This window comes from Grampus griseus (assembly GCF_964374135.1).
Source record: "Grampus griseus genome assembly, chromosome: 20".
In the NCBI taxonomy this organism is placed as follows: domain Eukaryota; kingdom Metazoa; phylum Chordata; class Mammalia; order Artiodactyla; family Delphinidae; genus Grampus; species Grampus griseus.
In genome coordinates, this window is record NC_139014.1 from 47,244,072 (window position 1) to 47,261,093 (window position 17,022).

The window sequence follows — 17,022 nt, forward strand, 5'->3', positions numbered from 1 at the left end:
TTATCCTTTTGGGGTATTGCCCCTTTCTGCCATACATGGGCAAGGGAGTGCTGGGAGGCTAACCTGTAGTTTTTTGTTTTTTCTTTTTTTTGCCGTATGCCAGCCTCTCTCGCTGTTGTGGCCTCTCCCGTTGCGGAGCGCAGGCTCAGTGACCATGGCTCACGGGCCCAGCCGCTCTGTGGCATGTGGGACCCTCCCGGACCGGGGCACGAACCCGTGTCCCCTGCATCGGCAGGCGGACTCCCAACCACTGCGCCACCAGGGAAGCCCTAACCTGTAGTCTTAAGGGCAGCCCCAATAGGTATCTGTTGTGACTCTGAGAAGGGGAGCCCCACCCACGTGTGAGGATGACTCAACTGGCCTCTGCCTTGCCCGCAGGCCTGGACCCATTCTCTTGGTCTGGATGGCTCTATTCCATTATCCACCAATTCAGTTAGCACACTGAGGACCTAGGTAGGGCTGGCCCACCTGGCCAGGTAGGCCTGAAGCAGGTTTTAATCCTGGACATGAAAGCAAGCTCAAAACCCTAGACTTTGTAGTGCCTCAACCCTTCTGCTGCTTCTGACCCCAAGCAAGGATGGAGGCAGATCACAGTGGCTGTCCTCCATCCTGACACCCAGGCTAAAACCACACAGCACCTTTTCAGTATAATCTTTTTTATTCAGGAAAAAAAACCAAAAAAAGAAGTTTTCCAACCACACACAGGAGGGGTATGGGTTGGGGGAAGGGCGTCTGTCCATCCAGCCCAGGCCCCCAGCCCATGTGGTTTTGGCAGCAATAAGGGGTGTGGGGGTAATGGCCCAAAAAATAAAAATGGTGTATGTGTGTGTGGGAAGGAGAGGGGTGCAAAAGCAGTGGGGAGTGACAGACGAGGTCAGTACTGGGAACGCCGCAGGTGGGAGGCCATTTCATGACATTTCTTGTTGATCGTACCACCGTGGATACCTTCTTTGCCCATCAGCAGGACTAGCGCTGGAGGAAAGAGAAAGGAGGCTAGGACCCAGGTGTCACAATCCCACCCCCGGCCAGCTGTTCAGCAGCTGTCCAGCCCTGGGGGCTGTAACCCAACCTCATCTCTCCCAACCCCCCCACACACAGGCAGGCTGTCAGTCACCCTGAAACAATAGGGCTTTTCAAAAGAGGAAAATCAAGCTTAAAGGCTGGAAAGGAACACAGTAAAATTTAGGGGTCAAAGGCTTGTGGACAATGTGTTGACTCCTGTGTTCAGGCTAGAAACGGCTGTGGATGAGCCTGCCACCTCCAAGTTTTAAGAAAAGAGCTCAAAACACAAGAGCTAAGTGCTGGCTTATGACTAACAGCCTACCTCCTCCAAGAAAATAAGAAGTTTCTCATGTGAAAAGGCTCAAGGCAAGAAGGAACTTAAGAGGTAATACAGTTCAACTTCTTTACATTGTAAGATGAGGAACTGAGAACTGAAGGGACAATCCAATGTCCCAGCATCCAGCAGGCTGGGAGTTGAAACCTGGTCTGGTCCCTTCATACTGGGTGATCCACACAGAAAAACCCAAAAAATTAATAGATGGAAGTATATTAGAGATTTTGGAGCTAGAGAAAGGGTAAGACTCAAACTCACTCTTGGAAGTCAGGGTGACAGTGATATTGAAGGTGGGGGCTCCGGAGGTGCTCTTGGTACGAAGATCCATGGTAAATTCCCCTTCCTGCATCAGTGAGTCCCGGATCACAGAACATTTCTGGCCCCCAAGCGTTAGCCCATTCACGAAAAAACTTGACCGGTCTTTGCCAACCAGGGTACCAACCTCAGCTGGCTGGAAGGGGAATCAAGCACCCATCAAGTTAGTCAGTACACCAAGGTTCCCACCTTCTTCTCCAAGGACCCACCTGCCTTCCATTTCTCCGGGAAGCTAAACCCCCTTGGGGGGAGATGTGTATGTTATGTGCTTTGTACACATCCGTGAAATTTGAGAGACTCAGGACTGTTGGAAGTTAGTACACAAAAATATCATGATCTTCAAACCTAGAGAACGGTAATAAGAAGGGACAACATATTCCTCTGAAGGCTTAGATGTTGTTTAATAAGGAAAGCAAACCCGGGAAATAAAGGGGGCCAAAAAGCAGTTAAGAGAATGAAGTGGAATGGAGTGGGGAGCCTTTGGATGCTCATAACTCCTTCAGGAAAAGCAGAAGCGAAGAGGGAAAGGGAGGGGGCGGGCAAAGCAGGCGAAGCAACTTTGCCCTTATTTGGTCAAAGGTTCTGCAGGAGTTGTTAGGGGCCCGGACGCCTGGGTCTCCAAGTAACCTAGAGTTTAGATCCAGGTATTTATGCTCTAAGATGAGGAAGCAGATGCCTGGGGGCTTTCCGGGAAAGTTGAAAAACTTTTGGAGGGGCCCTGGGACTAGACCCGGCAAGCCAGCCCTCGGGTCTAGATACCCCAGGGAACGTATCTCCCCCTCCCCCTTAACACCCCAAATCCCCACATCCGGTCCCCTCCCGCCCGGAAATCCCCTTCCCCCCCATTTCGAACTTCCGCTCCCCTCCCCACTTCCGGGCAGTGTGGACAGAGGAGGTGGTGATGGGGACAGCAGTAGTCGTCCCTTATTGCTTCACTTACATACTGTCCTAGAACTTCTCACAAAGTTCCCCTGCTCCAGGCCCCGCCGGATGGCGGGAAAGGAGGGCGAGGAGACTTCCGGGGCTGGCCTCACAGGCATGTTGAGTCCAACGTGCCGACTTGGGGTGGGGGGAGGTCGTGTGGCGGCCTAGCCCTCTCTTACGGAGTTGGGAGGGGCAGGGAGCTCACGGAGGACGGGCATGGGACCCAGGCCATGCGACTGGGGCTCCCTCCCCCAGAAGGAGGAACAATGGTGGAGGGGGCGCGAGCTGGCGGCTGGAAGTAGAGCTAGGGGGTCCAGGGGTCCCCAAGTCCCTTCTCAATCACAGTCCCGAGCGGAAATTGCGGTGCGTGCCCGACCCACCCTGGAGGAGGCGGAAGTGGGCCGCCGCACCGGGCGGTGCGCCCCTCCCCGCCCTGTGTCCCGGATGTAACGCCCCGTCGCGGAAAGCGGAGCGGCGGGCTGGCTGGGCGCCTCCGCCCGGGGCGTAGGACTCAGGAGGCCACGGAGGGACCCGCTCACGTGCAGCCGCCATTCGCGCCACCTCCAGGGCAAGGACCGGGTCACGGCCTTTCGCTGCCCTCCCCAGACCGCGCCCGCCACTACCCAAGTCCCTCCCTCAGGGTGCAAGCCCGGCCAGTCTCCGCGCAGGCCTCGCAGTACCGTGATGTTGACGAAGGTCTTCCCGGGGACGGCGGCCCAGACGGAGGGCGAGTCCTTATAGCCCACGATGGCCGCGTCCTGACACACCCCGTCCGCCATGAGGTTTTCGATGTAGGCGTTCCAGCCGGCCATGGCGCTGCTACTGGGGTGCTCTCGGGGCTGCTGCTGGGGCCACGGGCTGGACTCGGGCTGCCTCGGGCTGGCGGGCGGGGGAAGGCGGAGAGCTTGGGGCACGCGCTGCTCTCCGGACCGCGGCTCTGCTAGCAGTGCATCAGCCCTCGCACCGCCACTTCCTGCTCCTCCCCACCCCCCCTAGATTTTTATTTGCAAAGGGCGGTGGGGGCGGGGCCTGCTCCCCATTCCCTCCCTCCCTCTCCTCGCCTGCCCAGATAGCGAACTTTGCAAGTGCAATTTTAAAAATCCCTCCCCCTACTGCAAAATTTGCAGAGTTCAATGGAAAGCGACGCAAAAAGGATGGGGGGACGGGGGTGGGTTAGGGTTAGGGCTCCCTCCACTTCGCATAGAATATCAGTCAGACTTCGGTGTACGGAAAGGGAGTGAGCCAGAGGGAGGAAGGAAAGTGAAAAGAGAAAGAATTAGCAAACTGCAAATTTAGCAAATTAAAGAGGGTTCGGGTAACTCAGGGTTAAATGGAATGACTCCCCCTTCCCCCACCTCTGCCGGGGGGGGGTGTTGGGGGAAAGGAACGGCGGGCGGCGGCGGCGGCGGCGCCTGCGCCCGCGCCTGCGCCCGGGCCGGGAGGGAAAGCGCGTGGCGCGGTTAGGGTTGGCGGCTGGCTTCGCGGGCGCACGCCCGGGCGCACCGGGCGGGACGGATTTGGGCCCCCTGCGAAGGAAGGCCGGCCGGGGACGTGTCTCCCGCCGGGCGGAAGGGGCGGGGGCGAGGCGTGCGCATTACCGCTTCTGCCCCCCCCCCTTGATTTTATTTATTCAAGAAATAAGGGAGTAAAGGGAAATTTGGCAAAATACCCCGGCCGTTTTCAGAGTTGAAGGCATCCACCAGGGACACTTCTGTCCCCAGCATCTACCCGGTCGGCATAAGTGGCACTGGCTGGAGCCCACCTCGACTCCAGGGGATTATCCCTCGCGCTGGAGCAACTCCAGCCTCAGGCCTCACCCCCACGTCACAGCTCCGCCCGTCCCCCGGTCAGCAGTTTGGGTCACCGGCCGTGCCCCTTGGCCCGTCTCTGCAGAGGTCACGGAGCGACCGTGGGGCGAGACGGGCGGGCTTATTTTTCAAGGCGGAAGAATACTAAGCGGTTTCAAGATTGCAACTTTTTCAAGAAGGGGAAAGTCCCTTCTACGTTGGCCCGTTAAGTTTTTTCTCCTTTTTCAGTAAAACTTATGGTAAGAACTTGTGTGCGATTAGTTCACTCACCGCCCACCGGGAAGAGGGTGGGGCAGGACCCGGCGGCCTGCTTAGGTGAACTAGCCCTTGCTGGCCGCCCGGGCAGCTGAGGGGCTTGGCCACTTCCGGTCCCTCGGGGGAGGGGCGCCTCCCGGGCGGGAAGGGGCTCTGCTCCTCTCGGGTCCTCGCCAGCGGACGTGGTGCCCTCGCGGCCACTCCGAACCCCAGGGGCATCCACGCTCCCCGAACCCGTGTTCCTCGACAGCCGCGGTGGCTGAGTCACTGGGCGGCTCGGGCGGGGCCTCATGCGGGCACGTGGCGGCGCTCCCCCCCCCCCCGCCGTCTCCTGACCCTTGGCCTGCCGCACCCCCTTCCCCAGGGTGGAAATCTCCGGAGAGGGAGCGGCCAGAGATAAGGGGGGGGAGGGCGAGATGGAAGACCGGGGGTAGGGATCCTGAGGTGGGGGCTGGGAGACACACCGTGGGGCAGGCAGGGCGGGGAGGGGAGCTCGGGAGAGAGCCCGGGGCTGAGTCACTGGGCGCCGGGGCGGCGCCGGCGGGAAGGTCTTCCGAGTCGGGGGCGACGAGCAGGGAAGCCGATGACCGTCGTTCGCCGGCCGGCCGGCCGGCCGGAGCCCGGACGTACCCTCAGCTCCCGGCAAGGGCTGCAGCCAAAGTCGGGGCAGACCTCACTCCCGCCAGGCCCGCCGAGGCGGAGAGAGTCACCGAGTGCAGAGACCCATTTCCCTTCAATGCTGCTAGCCGACCACCTGACTGGCCCCCGGCGGTCAGACGCTCGGAAAGGGCCACCCCCTCCTCTCGTCCATTCATTTTTTTCACTTTTGATTCAGCATCGTTCACTGATGGGCTGGGATCACGACCTGAAGCGCCCGCGGTCGGTGGGGAAAGGGCTCCTGACTCTCCACGCAGGGCGATAAGTGCTGTCCTAGCGCTATCAGTAGGGCGCCGCGCCAACTCTGAGGGCCTGTCTAAATTCGTCAGCCTGTCCCTTCCCCCACTGCCCTTGCTGGCCGAGAGAGGGTAGGGTGGGGTGGAGCCGAGGGATGCCGCAATGGGGACCCTGAGAGGTGAGACTCTCTCACCTTCTGAGTGGGGAGTTCAATTTTAGAGCTCAGAGCTTGCCCAGAACCCCCTGCCCCTGCCCCCATTGAGGACGGAGGCAGCCCCCCGCCCTCCAAGTGAGCTGTGCACGTGCGGATGTCGTTCCTGCAGCCCCTCTTCCAGGCCCCCTCCCCAGTCCTGCAGGACTCAGGTTACCCCTGGCCTTTCCTAAAGGGCACTAGTTCCTCTTTAACCTTTGCAAAAGAGGAATATAATCCTGGGGAGAGGAGAACCCCCCCCCACTCTGAAGCCCCTCCCCTGTTTCTACCCAGGAGTGGAATTAAAAATAAGGACTTTTATTGGGGAACAGAAAGGAGGGGGTAGTCATTGATCTTTTGGGAAGGGGGCAGGTGTCTAGGGCCAAAGGCTTCTGTTTTAGGCTATAGTGGGCACTTGGCTGCCAGCTGGGCTGGAGGAGGAAGATGGAGAGGGTGAGAGGCGGGGCTGGCTGGGGTACAGGGTGGCTGGAGGATAAATGCCCAGCCTGAGAGGGGGTGAGCTGACACTGTCCCAGCTGCCACCTAGACTCAGGAGCCCAGCGAAGAAATCCCAGGTCTGGTGAATCTTTCAGTCCCGGGGGATAGGGGTGGTAAAAGGTGAGGGTGCTGCCGCTTGGAGAAGGGGGGGAAATGTCAGCATTCTTTTCCTTCTGGGACTGGGGGTGCTTGAGAAGCCTGGAGGGGTTGGAGCAAGCAGGATGGGGGTGCCCAAGGACAGGGAAACAAACGAGACTGTGAAGAGAGGCAGGCAGAGACGATGGAGAAGCATGGTTACAGTTGGAGCCAGGTGGGGGAATCTGGGGCCCCTGAGGATTTGGAGAAGGCTGAGGAGCAGGAAAATGAGGTAGACTAACAGGAGAGCATCCGAGGGCTAGGAATCCGTGGAGAACAGAGTACTTGGCCAGAGGGTGGAGGGAGAAGGCAGAAGTGCAGCTTTGCAGGAGGTGGGGTTGAGCAAGTAGTGGAGTTTTAAGAGAGGCCTCCAGATTCTTAAGACGGGAGAGTGGAATGGGAGCTGTTCTGAGTGGGGGAGGGGCTGCGCCTGCCACTTTGGTCTGTGACCTTTTTGTGGGATATTTTTAGCTCCAGCACCTGCCTTCTTGGGGCGGGAAGACTCTTAAAGGGCAAGGGATTTCGGGTTTCTTAAGGGGTCAACGGTCCGCACTCACTCACACCTCTCGCCCTGCAGCCATGGCCATGCAGAAAATCTTTGCCCGAGAAATCCTGGACTCCAGGGGCAACCCCACAGTGGAGGTGGACCTGCACACGGCCAAGGGTAACACAGGCCCATTGAATGGGTTTACCTGGGAAGACCCCAACTCCATCTGCCTTTGCCCCCCAACTCTATGCCACATCCACTCCTTTCTCTGGGATCCCCTCTCCCAGCCTGCTCCCCAGCAGGGAGCAGCACGAGTCTCTCTACACTGCCTCCTGTCCCTGGGCTCAGAGAGGAGACAATCTGTCCTTTGGGGGGGTGAATGGGACTGACTCTCTGTGATCTTCCAATTCCTCCCACCTCAGGCCGATTCCGAGCAGCTGTGCCCAGTGGAGCTTCCACAGGTATCTATGAAGCTCTGGAACTAAGAGATGGAGACAAATCTCGCTACCTGGGGAAAGGTGAGGAAAGACCAAGGGGGTGGTTTCAGGACGTGGTATGCGATGTCTGCACAGGGTAGAGGACGGGAACCCAAAGCTCTTGAGGAGCTGGGGGCCACGGGAAGAGACCTAATTGAATAGAAGATCTGAACCCCCTGCTTCGGCCTCTAGGGGTCCTGAAGGCCGTGGAACACATCAATAAGACTCTAGGCCCCGCACTGCTGGAAAAGGCAAGTGGAGGACCCTCTCTCCCCCTCACCTGCTACCTAGTCCCAAGCAGCTCAGGCTTGGCCAACCATCCCATCTGCCCCAAATACCTGCACTTCTCTTTCCTCCAGCACATGCCCTGACTCCTGAGAAATCTAACCTCTGTTCTCCCCTCCTCAAACCTGCCCTTCCAGAAACTAAGCGTGGTGGATCAAGAAAAAGTTGACAAATTTATGATTGAGCTGGATGGGACAGAGAATAAGTGTGAGTGAAGGGCTAGGGACAGGGGATGGGATGGGCTGTGGGAGGGGCGGGGGAGAGACCGCGGACTGAGGTCTGGTTAGGATTATTTCTGTGTCTCGCATTTTGGGGCACACTGTAACTGGCTGGATTTGTATTCATCGCACAGGCATTTCCTGATGCCTGCCCTGTGCGAGGCTTGGGCCAGGCTGTGGACACAGCCGTGAAGCTGACACATTCCCCTGGGCTGGGTGTTCCCAGAGCACCTCAGGCTGTTGGGGAGAGATCTGTTAACAAACTCAGTGCCCAGTGGTTTGGAGTTCTGGATTCTTTCTGGGGTGACCAGAAGGGATGTTCTAGGAGCTGACCCTAAACCCTGTGTGAGGCGCTCTCACACTTTCTTTGTACTTGCTTCCTCCAGCCAAGTTTGGGGCCAATGCCATCCTGGGTGTGTCCCTGGCCGTGTGCAAGGCCGGAGCAGCTGAGAAGGGGGTCCCACTCTACCGACACATTGCAGATCTCGCCGGGAACCCAGACCTGATCCTCCCGGTCCCTGTGAGTGCAGCTGCCCCGCCGCATCCCACGGTGACCCCACCCAGCAGGGAGGGCATAAGCAGCCCGTGGAAAGTCCACCTTTCAGACCCAGCTCCAAAGAAATGGTTTTCTGAAATGGAACCTCTCCTGCTGCGGTCCAGCCCTCCCCCTTTCCCACAATCCAAACCTTCCCTTTAACCTCTCTCTGCCTCTTTCCCTTGATGTAACCGGGTTCCTTCACATTCCAATCCCAGGCTCAGTAACTCCAATTTCTCATTCTGCCCTGTGCCCCAACCCCAAATCAGATCGAGAGCTTCTTCATGGCAAAGATCTTGGCATTTTATTTTTGTATCTTCTTTAATACTTATCAAACCAAATTTGCTGTTTATGGAAATCCTTTGAATTTCATTGCAATAATAATGTTACCATTTATTGTTACTTACTGGCTAGATTGTATAAGAGCCTGAGCTCTGGAGACAAGCTGCTGGGTTCGAATGCTGGTTTTGTCCCTTTACTAGTTGTGTGATTTTAGGCAAGTTTATTTAATCTCTCTGTGCCTCAGTTTCCTTGGCTGTAAAGTGAGGGATAATAAATTGTACCTAGTTACAGGGTAGTTTTGAGAATGAAATGAGCCAATAAAATATACGTAAAGCACTTAGAGCAGTGCCTGGCCTGTAATAAGTGCCATATGCCATATCAGCGTTAGCTGCCACACCAGGCACAGGCGAAGAACTTTACATCCAGTTGCTCTAATTTAACACATAAGATCCTGCAGGTAAGCAGGTGGTGTCCCCATGTTATGGAAATGAGGAAGGAGTCTCTGAGGAGTAAAATTATTCATCCTAGACCATTCAGTAAGTAGGGGATCCAAGATTCCACATCGATGCCCAGGTCTAAGCACCCTCTCCCCATCTCAGGCCTTCAATGTGATCAACGGGGGCTCCCATGCTGGAAACAAGCTGGCCATGCAGGAGTTCATGATCCTGCCCGTGGGAGCCCGATCCTTCAGGGAAGCCATGCGCATCGGTGCCGAGGTCTACCACCACCTCAAGGGGGTCATCAAGGCCAAGTATGGGAAGGACGCCACCAATGTGGGTGATGAGGGCGGCTTTGCACCCAACATCCTGGAGAACAATGAAGGTCAGTGTGAGCACTCGGAGGTGCAGAACCCCTGGGTCCCCATGGAGACGGGGTGCACCGGAGCCTCAGGTCCTCTCTTTCCCTCCCCCAGCCCTGGAGCTGCTGAAGACCGCCATCCAGGCGGCTGGTTACCCCGACAAGGTGGTGATTGGCATGGATGTGGCGGCGTCTGAGTTCTATCGCCACGGAAAGTATGATCTTGACTTCAAGTCACCTGATGACCCCGCACGGCACATCACTGGGGAGAAGCTGGGGGAGCTGTATAAAAGCTTCATCAAGAACTATCCTGGTGAGACCCTGGGTGTTCCATCGCTCCTGCTTGAGTCTCCAGCAGCTGCCCTACACACTGGCTTCGGCATCTCCACTGCCACCAACTCAGTCTTTCCGATCCTTAGCGCCATTGCAATCTCCACCCAAACTCTTCTGACCTGTCACTCCCCTGTGAGGCCCTTCTGACCTTTAACCTGAATCTGCTCCCCTTTCCCACCAGTGGTCTCCATCGAGGACCCTTTTGACCAGGATGACTGGGCTACCTGGACCTCATTCCTCTCGGGGGTCAACATCCAGATCGTGGGGGATGACCTCACAGTCACCAACCCCAAGAGGATTAGCCAGGCCATTGAGAAGAAGGCCTGCAACTGCCTGCTGCTGAAGGTCAACCAGATCGGCTCAGTGACCGAATCCATCCAGGCGTGAGTGCCTCTGGCCCTGGGGCGTCATGGCCTCCCTCCACCCATACCCAGTCCAGCTACAGTATTGCCCACTAACTCCAAGTCTGACTTCCCCTTGGCTCCTGACCCACCCCACCCTTTCGACCTCAAGGCTTTAACTCTTGACCTCACCCCAAGAGCTTTGCCACTGTTGCCTTGCCATGCCTCATCCCCACCCCGACCCTATGCCATCCCTGTCTCCCAGATTCTGCTTCTTCCCACCAGCATTCAGGAGCCCAAATTCAAGATCAAGAATCTCTCCTTCTCTCCTGCTTCCCAAAGAACTTAGTCATCACCCTCCCCTCAAATCTCCCACTCCCCAAAACAGAAGGGAAAAGCCCCACCTAGCGCCTGGCTTTCCCACTGAGGAGGTCCCACCGGACCTTATTGAGTGTCCTCTCCACCTAGCTGCAAACTGGCTCAGTCTAACGGCTGGGGGGTGATGGTGAGCCACCGCTCTGGGGAAACCGAGGACACGTTCATCGCTGACCTCGTGGTTGGGCTCTGCACAGGACAGGTACTCGTGGCCCCCCCTCTGCCGACTGACTGAGTTTTCTTGGGATCCCCGGCCTCCTGCCCTGGAGTTGCATGCCACCACAGGCTGCTCCCTCAGGGCCAGGCCCAATCCCTCGTCCCTGGTCTCACGCAACTCCTGGAATTCCTCTTCCCTCTTCAGATCAAGACTGGTGCCCCCTGCCGCTCAGAGCGTCTGGCCAAATACAATCAGCTCATGAGGTACAGTGGGTGCAGTAGGTCTGGGTGTAAGGAGCTGAGGGCTCTTGGGTTGGAATATCACAGCCCTGACTTTGTCTGCTTTCCAGGATTGAGGAGGCTCTCGGGGACAAGGCTGTTTTTGCTGGACACAAGTTCCGTAACCCAAAGGCCAAGTGAGAAGCTGGAGGCCCCAGGGTTCCACGGGACAGATCTAGGCCTTCAAGCCCTTCCTCCTGAAATAAACACTGGTGCCAACCAAGGCAGTGGCCTGCTCGTTTGTGGGAGGGAGGGAGGAGACGCTGGTCTCTGGGCTGGATGAGACAGGAGGTGAAGAAGTAGGGGCAGGAAGGGAAAACGGACATGGAACCTGCTGGGACAAGGAGGAAGTGAGGGACTGGCCAGAGAGAAAGTTGGGCTGGATCTAGAACCACAAAGCTCACAATATGGAAGGAGGCTGGGGGAAGCAGGTGTATTATGTGAAATGCAGCTGAAGAGGAACTGACAGAACACTGAACCAGCTCCAGAGAAGGGGAGCAGGGTGGGGGGCCAAGGCCTGACATCACCATGAGGGGGAAGCTGGATCAGACCTGCCCATAAGTTGAAGTGCACGGTCTGCAGAGGCCACTGCAGTGTTAAGTCTGAGTGCTCATCCTTATGAAATCGAAGAGCTTGGTGAGGATGAGAGTGTAACCAGAGCAGCTACCATTTCCATGGAGCTTGGAGGATGTGAAACTATTCTAAATATTTGACATATACCGGCCTATGTAATCTTTGAAACAGTCCTATCAGATAGTTACCATTATTATCCCCATTTTACTGGTGAGGAAACTGAGGCACGAAAAGGTAAAATACTTTAACCAAGGTAACAGTAAGTGGCAGAGCCAGGATCCAAACCTAGGCCATTTGGCTGTAGTGACTGTGCTCTTAAAATACTATCTCATAAATTTCTACAAAAGTGCCAATATTTCGCCATCTTTGGCCTACAAAAACAATCTTATACTGTTCAATCTATAATTGTTTCTCTTCCTCTCTAGAACCCACCTTTCTCTGTTCAAACAAACCAAGACATTGGGTCAAACAGTGTTTACTGAATGTAAAGTAACCCCAGCCCCATGGGGAAGAAAATTCCAGGGAGAACAGAGAATAATACAGATTAAATACCCACCTGTACATTCACACACACACACACACACACACACACACACACACACACACACACACACACACACACACACACACACACACACACACACACACACACACACACACACACACACACACACACACACACACACACACACACACACACACACACACACACCAAGCTCCAACAGTGACAAATCAAACACCTGCTTCCCCCAGCCTGAGTGACAGCTGTGAGGAGGTGCTTCAGAGGTGGGGCTCCAGGATGGGTTCTAATAGCAGCAGCCTCGTCCCTCCCTGCCCTCTGCCCTGCCCCAGGGAGCTGGGGTGTCTAGGAGGTAGGTGGCAACTCTTCCCCGCTCTGCCGCAGACGCTTCTTGGCCCGGATCTCATTCATGGCCTCTTCAATGGAGCGTGTGTCCCTCTTGTTGGCCACAGGCACTGGGGGCAGAGGGGAGGGTGGGAGGGCCTAGGAGCCCTGTGCCTCAGCCTCCCTCCCCTCCCCCCATCCAGTGCTCCTCTGCCCTGCCCTCCCAGCCCCCACTGCGGCCTCACCACAGCCGTAGGTCTTGTTGGCCTGCAGCATGTGGGCCGCATCCTTGGCTGCCCCCTTCCCAATGAGGTGGCTGTACTTGTCCTTGTAGTCGCTGGCAGGGCTCACCACCACAGGTCCCTGCCGGGCTGCCTCCTCCTCCTGCCGCTGGGCCAGCTCCTAGGGGTGCCAAGGTGGGGCACCAGAGCTCAGGGCCTGACCCCAACCCCTCCCAGCTAGGGGGCTGCAGGGCCCCAGGGACTGCCAGGCATAACTCACCTTCAGCCTCCGTTTCTCCTCAGCCTTCTGGGGGTCCCACTCCTCGCCACGACGGTAGGAGTCCAGCTCTTCATCGGAGGGTGCAAACTCCTGGGAAAGAAGGAGATGATGGGGTCAAGGTTCCACATACATGTTTTATCTCATTCCTCTCCCCCAGCGTGGGGCACAGGCTGAAAAGGAGAGAGGAGACAGCGGGGAACTCAGGCCTTTTACCTTTTTTGGGGGGCAGTGCGGCGCGGCACGCAGGATCTTAGTTCCCCGACCAGGGTCGAACCCGTGCCCCCTGCAGTGGAAGCTCAGAGTCCTAACAACTGGATCACCAGGGAGGTCCCCCTTTTACCTTTTTGAAGATCATGACATAGCGACATTCGTCATCTTCCCCAAAGGAGAAGGATGTCAGGCCAGCCACTTCCACCACATCGTGTCTGGGAAGGGGGGAGCGAAGGGGAAAGACTATGTAGAGCCACGAGGGGGCCCAGCGTCCTCCTCTGGAGGGTTCTTCTGTCTGGCCCTTTCATGCCTCCTTGGTCACCCATTTCTTGCCTCCCCAGCCCAGAGACACTCACAGTATGCTCCTCTCTATCTTGTTCATCGGCTGAAACTTTTTCTTGATCTGCCCACTGTCTTGGATGAAATCTGACACCTCTTTCTCCATCTTGGTAAAGGGAAAAGTGAAGAAGGTATGAGATGATGGCCCCACCCAAATATCCCTCTCCCCCGCCAGGCCAACAGGCCTTGGCCTCCCACGCCTTTCCCAGCCGCTGTGCCACTGGCTTCTGGGTTTCACCTCTCTCAAGACAGTTTCCAAACACACTGACTCTTCAACCTTCCAATTCTAACTTATTGGAAGTCCTTTCTGAGGCTGCCTTTGATCTCTCCAGTTGTTCTCACCCTTTTACGAAACTCCACTTTCTGCTGTTTCTCTTGCTCCTGTAGTTTCTTCAGGCGGGCTGCCTGCTCTGGGGGTGAGAAATGGCAGCATGAGGCCCGGGGTGGAAGCATGGGTGGGGAGAGTTTGTAGGGCTTCAAAAGGGATCTCATGTCCACTGGGAGGGTGTCAGGCTAGGAAGGTAGGATTACTGTTTATTTGCCAAGCATTTATTGATAGTTCCTCTATACCTGGCACTGTGCTAGGACCTGGAGTACAAAGAGGATTAAGACATAGCTTTGCCCTTTAGGAGCTCACAGATTAGTGGGAGTAACAAAGATTAGAATCATGCTCAACCCCATTTCCCAACCCACTGGGGAAACCAACTAACAAACATTTATTTAATGCCTGCGACACACCAAGAACTATAAAGCACTTGGGGTGGTAACGAGAACAAACCGAGCCCTGGCCTCAAGGAGCTTATCATATCATTGTCTGCATAGGGAAGGGGAAATTATTTAACTTCCTATATTGTGTAACACCCCCACTTTTTTTTTTTTCTTTGCGGTACACGGGCCTCTCACTGTTGTGGCCTCTCCTGCTGCGGAGCACAGGTTCCGGACGCGCAGGCCCAGCGGCCATGGCTCACGTACCCCCACTTTTTACTTCTACAGCCAAGATGAAGCTGAAATGGCCAGTCTGACACTCTTCTCCTTTGTGAGTGTAGGTGTCTGAGGTGAGCTGTAAAGGGAACTCCCTACCCTTGGGTCTCACTGTCCCCTCTTCTCTCTTCCGCCATTTCAAATTCTTTATATCCTTAAGGCCCACTTCTTCCACAGGATTGGAATTCCTTCAGCTGCACTGAACCTCTTCCCATTTTCTTAATTACTTCATGTCTTTGCACATATTGTTCCTACTGCTTGAAATGCTCTTCCTCCTCTTGCAAACTTTGAGATCCACCATGAGTCAGTTACTCACTTCCTCCTCTGGGGCCCAAGCACATTCGGTTCTGACACCCACTACAGCATGTGCTGAGAGCTAACAGAGTGTAACTCTTGTCCTCCCTACCCCACTGTGAGCTCCCAGAAGCTACAGACCCTGTTCATCTCCTTCCAGTTACTCTCTGTGGCCCCAGGGCCCCGACAGCTCAGGAGCTCCCCTCTCTCCCACCTCAAGGACTCTGACCATCAGCACACCCTATATTGGTCACTGACTGTTCTCGAACTGGCTTATGAGTCATCTCTCTGCATCTGAGGAGGTGGCGTAAGATTATGGTTAAGAACATAGACTTAAAAGTCACACATGGGTTTGAAACCCCACCACTTAGTAACAGTGTAACGGCAGGCAACTGACTAAACTCTGAACTTCAGCTTCCTAGTCTGTCAACGGCCGCTGGTGAACCCACCTAGTCAGTCATGGTGTTAAATAATTCCAGTTCCCAGGTCCCATTATGCTCCCTCCTTCCTCAGAGCTTTCAAATCTCTGCCTGGAGCACTGTGCTCCCCTCTCACTTACTGACTTACCTATTCTTCACATCTCAGCTCACTGCAGACTAGGTTAGGACCCCTAGGTAGCCCCTCTCATAACAGTTATTTTTCTTTCAGAGCACTTATAAAGTTGGTTATTAAACTCCTGTGTGATCGTTTCATCAATGCGCATTTCATCGATACTCCAGACTGTGGGCTCCTTGAGGGTACCCTGGCCCCTAGCAACCATTCAGTAAATATGGATGTTAGTTCGATATTAAGCAGCACTTGAGCCCTCTGAAGGCACCCAGGCTGCCCTGGCCTCCCTCGGACGGGTGGGGAGCCGGTGTCCTCCTCAAGGTAGTCAGTCATTCTGTCAGACTCATTCACACTCCGCAAAGCGAGCAAGAGAGGCCTATACCGCCCGGCGGGCCGCGCCCTAAGCTTGCAGCCCAACTTGAGCCTCCTGCTGGGAAGTTACTCGGAGAACACAGGCGGGGAAACCATGGCCAATCGGACCGGGTAGGGGCATTCTCATCCCTCCAATCAACATTCACGACCCGCCCGGGGAGCTCGGGAATTTAAGGGTACAGATGAGAGAAAGGTTGGAGGGCGGCCCCAAGTAGGCGGGGCATAAGAGCGCCGAAAGCACCCAGCAGCCAGTTAGAGGTGCTGAGGGTAGGGTGGGCTAAGAGGAAGGTCGAACAAAACTTAATAGGTAGACCTTTAAGTTGAGGTGGCCAATAGGGGAGAAAGGACTGCGGATGGGCGTGTCCTGAATCCAATCGGAAGGGGACGAGGCTCAGGGACTCGAGCGCCGGGAGGTGGGCGGGGCCGAGCGGTCGAACTCGCCCCCCCCATCCGAAGGCGGGCCGAGGAAAACCAAGGGGTTGGGTGGGGTTGAAGGCAGCCTACCAATCAGAGCACGCCACCGGCGGACAGGCGGGCCCATCGGCGAATTGAAAACAAGGACTGCGGAAGGCCAAGGTAGAAAGAGCCAGGGGCCTGGCTCTGGGCTTCAGGTAGCCAATCATCGTCCGCTAAGAACAGCGGGCGGGATGGCACCCCTTTTAGGGACTCGGGGGGTCTCTGAAGGAGCCCGTGAGGGGTCTTTCAAGGTTGAGAAGGCGGGGTCGTCCAAAGGGGTAGGAGTGCGGTCCTGAGAACTGGGCGAAGAAAGCCGGTTGTGAATTTGGGATCCTCACCTCGGGCCTTGCGCCGAGTCTCCTGGTCACCGAGGCTGGGTGGCTTCTCCATGGAGCTCAGGATGGAGCCCAGTAGGTCCGCCATCTTGGGAGTGACTGAGAGGGGGGCGGCGCGTCTTAAAGGGAAGGGCAAAATGCCTTTAAGGCCGGAAACACGTCGGAGGCGGTAAACCACGCACCCGCCCCGGCGCGGCTTAGATCCCTGCCCAGCGCGCCCGCAGCCTCCCGCCGGCCGAGGCCCCGCCCCCCGCAGACAGAGGCCGGAGGCTGGCTGGTGCAGCGATGTTTAATGGCAATTCGTAGAAACCAAGCCCATGCACAAGTAGAAAGTGCTTGTGGAGCCGGCAGGAGGCACCCGCCGCGCCTGGAGCCACAAGCCCGGCCGTGCAGGCCTCCCTGCGGCGCCTTAAATAGATTCTTCACTATACTCTGTATGTTACATTATGTACAAGCCCCCTCCCCTCGGGGACGGGGCGGGACTCCGCAACGCGTTCCTATATACACCCCCCTTTGGCCCGGAGGTTGGTGGCCAGAGTCGGTCGGGGTGACTGGGGAAGACGGGGCCAGAAAGGGAGGAAACAGACGCAGACATGCGGAGTCGGGGTGGGGGCACGGTCAGCCCTGAAACACGAGGGGCGTGCGCGT

General features: G+C 56.3%; 3 protein-coding genes across 4 annotated transcripts; 1 reads left to right on the forward strand and 2 right to left on the reverse strand.

The window, feature by feature from the left end:
• Window positions 1–639: 639 nt before the first annotated feature.
• Window positions 640–3,554, reverse strand: PFN1 (profilin 1). The gene is made up of 3 exons (XM_082679938.1): window positions 3,256–3,554; window positions 1,595–1,787; window positions 640–972 (listed from the first exon to the last, which is right to left on the reverse strand). Exons 1-3 carry the CDS (start codon window positions 3,385–3,387, stop codon window positions 875–877), a joined length of 423 nt encoding a protein of 140 aa, XP_082536064.1. The 5' UTR covers window positions 3,388–3,554; the 3' UTR covers window positions 640–874.
• A 2,652-nt stretch (window positions 3,555–6,206) lies between these two features.
• On the forward strand, window positions 6,207–11,139 carry ENO3 (enolase 3). Of its 2 annotated transcripts, none has more exons than XM_082678264.1 (12): window positions 6,207–6,297; window positions 6,933–7,019; window positions 7,265–7,360; window positions 7,511–7,569; window positions 7,741–7,810; window positions 8,208–8,341; window positions 9,238–9,460; window positions 9,552–9,749; window positions 9,951–10,152; window positions 10,579–10,687; window positions 10,847–10,905; window positions 10,992–11,139. In XM_082678264.1, the coding sequence occupies exons 2-12, from the start codon at window positions 6,935–6,937 to the stop codon at window positions 11,059–11,061; spliced, it is 1,305 nt and encodes a 434-aa protein (XP_082534390.1). In that variant the 5' UTR covers window positions 6,207–6,297; window positions 6,933–6,934; the 3' UTR covers window positions 11,062–11,139. The 2 variants fall into 2 exon arrangements, with proteins under 2 accessions (XP_082534390.1, XP_082534391.1); XM_082678265.1 differs by having other exon boundaries at window positions 6,229–6,340.
• An 813-nt stretch (window positions 11,140–11,952) lies between these two features.
• Window positions 11,953–16,986, reverse strand: SPAG7 (sperm associated antigen 7). Its single transcript, XM_082678266.1, has 7 exons — window positions 16,378–16,986; window positions 13,730–13,797; window positions 13,405–13,493; window positions 13,179–13,263; window positions 12,839–12,928; window positions 12,583–12,739; window positions 11,953–12,468 (listed from the first exon to the last, which is right to left on the reverse strand). Exons 1-7 carry the CDS (start codon window positions 16,460–16,462, stop codon window positions 12,359–12,361), a joined length of 684 nt encoding a protein of 227 aa, XP_082534392.1. The 5' UTR covers window positions 16,463–16,986; the 3' UTR covers window positions 11,953–12,358.
• Window positions 16,987–17,022: the final 36 nt, after the last annotated feature.

Coding starts and splice junctions, on each gene's coding strand:
- ENO3 (XM_082678264.1), top strand. CDS start 6,935: ATGGCCATGCAGAAAATCTTTGCCCGAGAAATCCTGGACTCCAGGGGC. Junction 7,361..7,510: donor ATCTCGCTACCTGGGGAAAG/GTGAGGAAAGAC, acceptor TTCGGCCTCTAG/GGGTCCTGAAGGCCGTGGAA. Junction 7,570..7,740: donor GCCCCGCACTGCTGGAAAAG/GCAAGTGGAGGA, acceptor CTGCCCTTCCAG/AAACTAAGCGTGGTGGATCA.
- PFN1 (XM_082679938.1), bottom strand. CDS start 3,387: ATGGCCGGCTGGAACGCCTACATCGAAAACCTCATGGCGGACGGGGTG. Junction 1,788..3,255: donor AGACCTTCGTCAACATCACG/GTACTGCGAGGC, acceptor TTCCCCTTCCAG/CCAGCTGAGGTTGGTACCCT. Junction 973..1,594: donor TGTCACCCTGACTTCCAAGA/GTGAGTTTGAGT, acceptor TCTTTCCTCCAG/CGCTAGTCCTGCTGATGGGC.
- SPAG7 (XM_082678266.1), bottom strand. CDS start 16,462: ATGGCGGACCTACTGGGCTCCATCCTGAGCTCCATGGAGAAGCCACCC. Junction 12,929..13,178: donor ATGTCATGATCTTCAAAAAG/GTAAAAGGGGGA, acceptor CTTCTTTCCCAG/GAGTTTGCACCCTCCGATGA. Junction 12,740..12,838: donor AGGAGAAACGGAGGCTGAAG/GTGAGTTATGCC, acceptor TGGCACCCCTAG/GAGCTGGCCCAGCGGCAGGA.